Here is a 9,546-nt window from a genome sequence, read left to right as displayed (position 1 = left end):
CACATTAAGGAAGCTTCCTTCCATTCTAGTTACCTTTTTTTTTGTCATAAATGTTGAATGTTATCAAATACTTTTTCTTTCATTTATTCATTTGCTTTCAACTTAAACCCTTGGCAGAGAAATAAAATTTGAAAGAATTTTATGTCTAGATCCATACCTAGGACTTTACTCTAGCATCTGGTAATGTCTCTTCCCACAGGTTAAGAATCCACGATGCCAAAGTGATGTGCTCAGCCAGGACACGTGGTCCCTTTCTAGACACACTTCTGACAACCAACTAGCCCAAATAGCTCCAAGCCTTGCTCAGGCCTCTGACAGAACTGTGCCAATACTGTATGCCAGGAGTGTAGACAGAGCTTAGAAATGTGAGGTGGGGAGTCCACATATACATATACACCAGGGTCCGCATGAACAAATCCAGGGGTGGGAAAAGGGGGGCAGTCTGTAGGTCAGGGGCCAACTCTCAGTGCATTGCCATATTTTGTCATGAAACTCCATGAAGTCAGAGAATTCTAAATTCAAACCTTGTCTTCCAGGTCATTATGAAGATATATTTGTCAAGAGAACAAAACATTTTAATAGTTTGGTAGCTTTATTTATAACTTTGAAGAGAAATAGAATGTAGGCCTCAATTTGTACCCTGCAAATGTTGGTGGGATGCCTGACTAGTGAATTTATAGCTTAGTTAAAAACTGCATTTCATCAGTACTATTAGATTTTACAATCTGATTGACATTTTTAGTATGACATCTTTAAGACAAATACCACCCTGAACAGTGAGCCCAAATATTAGAATATAGAGGTTAAAAGCTCAAATTTTGGAGTAAGCCAAATCTTGCTTCTAATCTAGGTTCATTTGCTATGTAACTTTGAGGAAGTGACTTAATCTTTCTGAGCCTCAATTTCACCTGTAAAATGGGAATAATAGGATCTATCTCATGGCTGTTTTGAGGATTAAATCAAATACACATTAAGTGTTTAGGATTGTGACTGGCAGGTAAGTGCTCAATAAACTGCAGCTATTTTAAGGGAAAGGTTTTTTCTTAAGAATGCTAATTTTTAAAAAATATTTATTTATTTGGCTGCGTCGGGTCTTAGGTGCAGCACGCAGGATCCTCTCTAGTTGTGGCGCACGGGCTCTAGAGTGCATGAGCTCAGTAGTTGTGGCATGTGGGCTCCAGGGCCTGCGGGCTTTGTTGCTCCGCAGCACGTGGGATCTTAGTTCCCCAATCAGAGACTGAACCCACACCCCCTGCATTGGAAGGTGGATTCTTAACCACTGGACCACCAGGGAAGTCCCTTTAAGGGAAAATGTTGACTGCTACTAGCTAGGCACTATACTAAGTTCTTTATCTGCAGTGTATCACAAAAATCCTTGTAATAACCCAGATACTACTGTTATCTCCATTTTATGTAAAAAGAAATTAAAGCTAATGCAAATGATCTTTCAAACAACCCTGTCAGGACAGCAGAACATATATTAATCCCATTTTGTGAAGATGAGAAATGACTCCCAATTTTCAAAAGACCTGCTCACTTCCAGGAAGATGGTGATCAGTAGAGCCAGAATTATTAGAGCCGCTCTCTGACCTCTACTTCAGTACTGTTTTCACTGTACCACACTGCCTCTGAAGTAAGGTTAATATTGCTATTTTCAACAAATGTGTAAATTCAAATGTTTTACATTGATATTCCTAAATATTAAAAAGAAAGGATTCCTTTTTTATTTTGAGAACAAAGGCATAACGGATTTACCCCACCCGCAAAATAAAACATTAAAAGACTTCAAATCTGAAAATCTTGCTTAGTGGATGTTTCACAAAAGTTCAAAATTTACATAAAGAAAAGTCAGGTATCCCAAAATCATTCCTCATTGGCAAATACCGATTATCTTTCAAAAAAAGAGACTATTTTGTCAATGTCTCCTGGCTAGCATATAAATTACAAGGCAGAGATTTTATCTCGTTTGTTCAATATATCACCTAGAATCGCGTACGTAAAAGGTGCTTAGTAAATATTTACTGAATTAACAATTATAAATTCAAATAAAATCTATGTCATTTTCTCTGTGATAGATGCCACAGTGTTATACATAGGTATTAGCTTGAACCATATACAAAACTGCTGCTACTCAATTACTTTTCACCTACAAAGAGGCAATTTCATATGGTTCAACCTAATTGTTTTTAAAAAGCTTTCTGGAGTATAACATTACAAAGTAAAGAAGTAAACAGGTATTGTGAAAGCTAAGACAGAAGTGGAAAAATTTTTTCTCCTAAGAAAAATTTATTATACGAAAGCTGCCAAAGGCTTCAGGTCCTATGCTGAGATATTCTCAAGAATCACCTATAACACTCCCACACTTTTAAAGAGGATCATGATTCACATTTTTTTGCATTTAAAATAACTCCCGTTTTGGTGTTTATGTACATATACACTCACATGTGTAAATATGAAAAACATATTAAGAACATGGACTATATTTCTCTTTATTAGCTAATTCTGATTTAATGTAAATGTTCAAGTATCTAATTAGGTATAATTCTAACTATTATCAATGAGTAAAATAAATTCCAGTCTCCAGAGATCACATTAAAAACCTAATCTGGGGGCTTCCCTGGTGGCGCAGTGGTTGAGAGTCTGCCTGCTGATGCAGGGGACACGGGTTCATGCCCCAAGAGGCCTGCGTACCGCAAAAAAAAAAAAAAACTAATCCGGACATATTACCTTTTCCAATACACTAACACATCAGGCTAAAAAAGGTGATTGATATGTAGTTACTCCACATTTAATTTTCTTCATCATTAGAAATATACCTAACATTAATACATTTCTTTAAGTAGATTACTTCAAAAAGTATCATAGGAAAACCACACTTTAGTCAGTGTTTTACTGATGTCCTTTTCTTCTACATTTCCAAGAAAAACCCAGACTAATGTAGCTTTACTAATGTCCCTTAAAAGAGAGAAAGAGAAATGTCAAAATATGTCCAAACAAATCTGCTTTACATTTCTAGAAATAAAAGAATGTCACTTAAACATGACAGTTTCTAATTTTTATATATAATTTTGTCCATCTAGACCTTAAGATTACATAACTAACATTCCAAAAATCACAACTTTTAAATATATATGAAATAAAGGAAGTATCTGGGTTATAAAAGATTTTAATATCAAATAAAGTATAATTTACATGATTAAAATGTTTTGATTTCCATTCTACTTAGTGTAAGAAGCTGACAAAGAATAGTTTCTAAGTCAAATGATTTTTATCTTCTCATATTTCAAATGAAATGTTAATGGCCTAAAACTAAACAATCTGCCATGAATGACAATAAGCAAGGGTAGCACATATCATCAGCAAGTTATCAAATGTCACAAGTTCATATTTTTCTTGTTTGTGATCCCCAAACTGGCAGCATTTTCATTTCATCCACTCTGTTCTTATGTATTTGAAAAGCAGGTGTTATCCATCTACCACATGAGCACTGTTCACCATACCAGTTGAAAGAACCCAACTTGGCATTGCATTTGGGGCAAAGAAGCTGAAATAAAATAAATGTGTTACTTCATTCATTCACTTTTATACAAAACAAATAATTATCTTTGGTAATATATGATATAAAAACAGGTAAGACATGGCTCATACCTTCAAGGAGTTGATGGTCTAATCAGTGAGATGTAATGGCAATTTACTGTAATAGATAGTAGACTACAATAATTGTGTAAGAAGTATGTTGTACTCTGGGAGTTTAAAGGAGGAATAGATTAATTCCAGCATTAAGGGAGAAAGGTGAAGGTTGAGATGTGAAACAGAAGGTTTTGTGACTGTTTTGTGACTGTGGCACATGTGTTGACTTTTAAATCATCGACAAGCTATATAGAAAGTCTGGGCATAAAACTCAGAAACTAGAATTGATTACATAAATATCTTAAATTTTACTTGACAAAATATACCACATTCCTCAAAACAATTAAACATAGAGTTCCTATATGATCCAGTAATTCCACTTCTAGGTATATACCCCAAAGAGATAAAAGCAGGAACTCAAACAGATATTTGTATACCCATGTTCATAGCAGCATTATTCACAATACTCAAAGGGAGGAAGCAACCCAAATGTCCATGGATAGATGAACGGATAAACAAAATGTGGGGCTTCCCTGGTGGTGCAGTGGTTGACAGTCCGCCTGCCGATGCAGGGGACATGGGTTTGTGCCCCGGTCCGGGAAGATCCCACATGCCGCGGAGCAGCTAGGCCCGTGAGCCATGTCCACTGAGCCTGCGCGTCCGGAGCCTGTGCTCCGCAACGGGAGAGGCCACAACAGTGAGAGGCCCGCGTACCGCAAAAAAAAAAAAAAATGTGGTAGCCTATACATAAAATGGAATATTATTCAGCATTAAAAAGGAAGGAAACTCTGATACATGCTATAACATGGATGAACCTTGAGGACATTATGCCAAGTGCAATAAGCCAGTCACAAAAGGACAAATATATGTGTAATTCCACTTTATGAGGCACCTGGAGTACTCAAATTCATAAAGACAAAGTAGAATGGTGGTTGCCAGGGCCTGGTGGGGGTGGTATGGGGAATTAGTGTTTAATGGGTATGGCATTTCAGTTGGGGAAGATGGTGGTGACGGTTGCACAACAATGTGAATGTTCTCAAGGCTACTGTTAAAATGGTAAATTTATGTTATGAATATTTTACCACAATTTAAAAAACCCACATTCACAATATATGTATGTCATTTATGCTGTATACCTTCAACTTATACACTGCTGTATGTCAATTATATCTCAAAAAGCTGAAGAAAAAAATGTATCACAAAGCTGAGATAAAAGCAACAGACTGGAGAAAATATCTGCAACATATTACGCGAAACATTAACTCTAGACTATATAAAGAACTCCTACAAATCCATTAGAAAAAGACAAAACCCACAGAAAAATGGGCCAAGGACCTGAAGGAAATTTACTGTAAAAGAAAATATAAATGGCTCATAAGTATATGAAGATGTTGGTCTCAGTAGTAGTCATGGAGATTCAAATTAAAACATTTTAGGATTAACATTTTTCATCTCACAGACTGACAGACTGACAAAACCTTACCAATTTTACAATATCCATTATGTCAAGGGTATGGGGAAATGAGTATATGCATTCAACATTAGTGAAAGGCAAATTTGTATGGGCATTGTTAATGTCAGCCCAGACTATCAGTAATATTTAAAATGTACACACTCCTCAAGCCAGGATTTCCACTTTTAGGTATATATTCTATAAGAAAATTCAAATAAGTGTACAAAGAAGTATGCACAAATGTGATCTAGAATATTTCACAAAAACGCCTTTATCTTGTGTTTTCCGGGTTAAATAAAAGCAGCAAGGGAATTCCCTGGCAGTCCAGTGGTTAAGATTCCACACTGCCACTGCTGAGGGCCCAGGTTCAATCCCTGGTTGGGGAACTAGGATCCCACAAGCTGCAAGGCACGCCCCAAAAAACAATAAACAAAAGCAGCAAGGCAAAAGCACAAGCCACAAAAGAAAAAACAGATAAAGTGGACTTCAACAAATAATATCATCAAGAATGGGAAGTGACTGCTGTACAAGGTTTATTTGGTAGCGATAAAAATGGTGATAGCTGCAAAAACCTCCGTGAATATACTAAAAACCACTGAACTGTACACTTTCAATGGGTACATTATATGGTAAGTGAATTATACCTCAATAAAGCAGCATTATCTGAAACCATGGGTTTGAATATAGGGTACCTCTTTCTAGGCAAGACACTAACTAATGCAAACTAAGTTTCCTCACATATAAAATGTGAATAGATATGTGCTCGATTTTATAAAGTTATTGTATTCTTCAAATGAAATAATACAGTGAAAAGGTTTCATAAAATACCATACAAACTTATACAAACTTTAAACATCATTATATCTTAGATTTAGAATATCTTTAGATTAATATCATGTAAACCTAAAGGAGAATTGTGGCTGTCACAGGATGCTCATATGAGCTGCATTCTTTAGAATTAACAGGAAATGAAAAAAAATCTCACAGCAAACATACAAAACTGAAAAACCAAGAAAACAAATACACAAAGCCAAAAGAGAAAAAAAGGAAGATTAAGAAGAAATTTAAAATCTAATTTTAAAATCCTTGATTTGCCCTACTTCTTACAAAGTTCAAGTTTTGTTAAATATATTCTAATTAGTTTGTTAGTCTTAATTTGAAAAAATACAAACAATACCCTTAAAAGGAATTAATTAACTTAGACCAACAGCTTTCCACCAAAAGTGGTTCACTATTTTACATCAGCTCGTTTTTATTTGACTAATCTATCTTTGATAAAGTCTTATCTATATTAGAAAGATATTAAACTTTAGAAAGAAAGCAGTTAAGATGGAGTAAAATGCTAGTTAAAATATGGTTTAAAATGAAAGGAACAAAATATAGATGACACAATAAAACCGTAGAAAGTAAAACGTGTTCTCACCTGTCCATCCATCACTCCCAACAAACTGGATTCCATCCACTGCACAGGTTCAATGAAATAAGATGTACACTGAGCCTGACTCCCTGTAGTAAGCATGAAGGATGGTGTCATTCTCTTATGGGCAAAGGCTATAGGACCACTTCCTTCATTATGATCCAAAATGCTAGAACTTCGAAATAAAGATCGCCTGCAACCCCCAAACAAACAAAAACATTAATGACTTGCAAAAGGATGAAAAAATAGATTAAATGTGCAGTTATTTCTTAGGGGGCAAATTAATATAACATTGATTATGCTACTTTAATTTTCAATAACTTCTACAAGTAACTGCATTACTTTTAAGAATTCATATTCTTCTTGAAACCAGATTTGAATATGAAATTTCTGTATTATTCAATTAAACAAATTCCTCCTACTAGATTTTAAGAAACTGAAACTTTCAGTACTTTCCAGCTACTGAGACAAAATAAAATCTCCAGAAGATACAAAATATTTTACCTGCACTTTCTACATTTGTAGAGAACCCCATCTTTCAATCCTTGTGTAATGGCGGATGGGTCAACAGCAAAGAGTTCTTGAGGTAAGTTCTGCAATTCTACATGACACAAAATGTATCCATTTGTCAAAATCAACTCTGCATTTTCAGACAAAATTCAGCTAATGTCAAATTGAGGCAAGTAGTGCTAACTTCAGAAATTAAAATATATATATATTCTCCATTGTTGAGAAATCAGGATGAGGTAGGAGGGCACAGTGATCAAGCCCTTGGGTTTCAGGTACAGACTGCCTGAGTTCAAATTCAAGCCAGCCACTTACAAACCTTGTGACCCTGAACAAGCTATTTCTTGCTAAACCATGGTTTCAAAAGGAAATAAATACCTATCTCAAGGGGTCGCTGGAAAAAGGGATAATGCACCTGAAACATTTGGTGTCAGAGTAAACAGCATCTAGAAAGGACCAAACACATACTACCAATTATTACTCACCTGGATACTTCTCTGTAACCTTTTGTAAACGATACTGTTTATAAATTGCACTAGAGGTATCTACTTCACATCCCATTGCCTGGTATAATTTCAGTTGCCACTCAAACCCCTCATTCATCCTGCAAGGACAAACAAACATAGTTAATTTTTCTTTAAATAAATAAAATCACATCACAAAAGCAGAATTATTACTACGACAAAGAACTCACTTAGCCTCTGGTTTGATAGTCTTAAGGCTTTCATAGGCTTTTTCGAAGGTAAGTTGGTCAGTCTTCATCATAAAAGCAGTCATTACAGCCACACTTCGACTGACCCCTGCGTGACTGAAAAAGAAACCTTTAAAATATCAAATAGCAACAATTAAAAAAACCCAGCCCCCCACTAATGGTAAAGTTCAGGTCCACTTCTTGTCTGCTTCTTCTACTCAAATAAACCCTTTGCCTCTGAATTACTACTGCTGTACAAAAGAATTATTCCCTTATTTCTTTATTCATTTTGAATTCTGAACCATATGAAGGTATTACCTATTCAAAAATAATTACACTAATTTTTTTTAACATTTTATAATGGCTTCAGAAAAAATCTAAACTCCTTTGCTGGCTTTAAGAGCCCTGGAGATCTGATCCCAGACTTCTTTCCCTTTTATCACTACCTTATGTCCTTTATGTAATATTTAGAACAAATGCTGGCAGTAAAAGTGCTGGCTCAATAAATGTAAACTATCGTTATTACACTCTTTTTGCCATTGCTATCACCTACTCCATCTTTCCCCTAGGAATGGCTTAGGGATCCTTTACATCCTAACCAATTTTTCTCTCCCCAAATTTCCCCTACATCAGCCACCCCGCCTCAAACAAAAGCAGTGAAAATAATTTCCTCTTAAGTTTGAATAACCTTAACCTTTGTTAATCTCTTACTACACACCTCGCATCCTAGTCTGCATTACAATAATCTGGGTATGTGTGTGGCCTCTCGTGGACAGATTTAAACTCTGTAAGTGCAGGGACTTTGTCATTTACCTGAAGATTCCTCCTACCTCCGAAACAAAACTGAGCGGCTGCAGGATGAACCAACACAAACTGAATGAATGAAAGCCTGCACGCCATCAGGGGCCCGCCTCCTGCCCGATCCTCTCTCAGACACAAGCCTGTGCGAGAGGGAGGAGGAGAAGGTTCTAGTGGCCGACAGCCCCTTCGTCCTCTTCTGGGGCCTGGGAGAAGGGTGAGGGGGGCAGGCTGGAAGCGTGGCGGGGTTGCTCTCCCCACGGACCCGGCCACTCACCAATGCACCAGCACCGCGCGGCCCTCGGCGCGGGCCTGGCCGATGAAGGCCACGCACCGGTCCAGATGGCTAAGCAGGTCGGTCTCGGGTTTGTCCAGCGCTGGCACGAAGAGACTCCGTAGACCCTCGACCCCAGCCCCCGTGTTGAAGTCGGTCTCCTCCGAGTCGACCGTCAGCACGGCCGTGATGCCCGCCTCCCTCAGGTGGTCCGGCTCCGCGACTGCCGCAGCTCCACCCAGGAACAGCCCCGGCCGCACCTCCAGCATGTGCTCAGCGGAGCTGGCCCGAGTCCGGCTGCCGGCCGTGCGCTCGCATCCATGGCTCCCGTACTGAGGCTCCAACATGGCGGCGCCCGGAGGCCGGACTGAGGAGGGCCCTACCATCGAGTAGGGGGTCGGCTAGAACGTCCTTCATCTAGGACCAGCCGGCCTGAGTTGCGTCGCCGCTTCCTCGTGGGACCACGTCGACCGCGGGAACGTGGATTTACCGGGGGAAGGTGACGTTACTGCGGCTGGGGCGGAGCTAAACCCCGTTCAAAACCGCTTCTGGAGCCTTGTCTCTACCCGGCTCCTCCAACTTGGTGGGGTAGGATAAACTAACACTAATACAGGGCTTCTCAGGCTCTTAATGTTGAGATTTTCTGGATTTTCTGCAGGAGCAGAAAATGGACTCAAACTGAAATGATGGTCCCACCAACTGAATCAGCAGCATAATTTTATGCATTTGAAATAAAACATTTTTTCAATGCTTATGAAGCCATTTGTTTGTAGTTC

At 38.2% G+C, this 9,546-nt stretch overlaps 1 protein-coding gene across 3 annotated transcripts; it reads right to left on the bottom strand.

The window, feature by feature from the left end:
* Positions 1–2,766: 2,766 nt before the first annotated feature.
* On the bottom strand, positions 2,767–9,312 carry DUSP12 (dual specificity phosphatase 12). 3 transcript variants are annotated; one of them, XM_067728449.1, is made up of 7 exons: positions 8,774–9,297; positions 8,529–8,639; positions 7,702–7,815; positions 7,493–7,611; positions 7,005–7,101; positions 6,507–6,693; positions 2,767–3,544 (listed from the first exon to the last, which is right to left on the bottom strand). In XM_067728449.1, the coding sequence occupies exons 1-7, from the start codon at positions 9,154–9,156 to the stop codon at positions 3,383–3,385; spliced, it is 1,173 nt and encodes a 390-aa protein (XP_067584550.1). In that variant the 5' UTR covers positions 9,157–9,297; the 3' UTR covers positions 2,767–3,382. The 3 variants fall into 3 exon arrangements, with proteins under 3 accessions (XP_067584550.1, XP_067584551.1, XP_067584553.1); XM_067728452.1 differs by having other exon boundaries at positions 3,406–3,544; positions 6,507–6,589; positions 8,774–9,312; XM_067728450.1 differs by lacking the exon at positions 8,529–8,639 and having other exon boundaries at positions 8,774–9,293.
* Positions 9,313–9,546: the final 234 nt, after the last annotated feature.

Source organism: Pseudorca crassidens, chromosome 2, assembly GCF_039906515.1.
Source record: "Pseudorca crassidens isolate mPseCra1 chromosome 2, mPseCra1.hap1, whole genome shotgun sequence".
NCBI lineage: Eukaryota > Metazoa > Chordata > Mammalia > Artiodactyla > Delphinidae > Pseudorca > Pseudorca crassidens.
The sequence above is the reverse complement of the archived record's forward strand: the minus strand, read 5'-3'. Positions and strand labels throughout refer to the sequence as shown.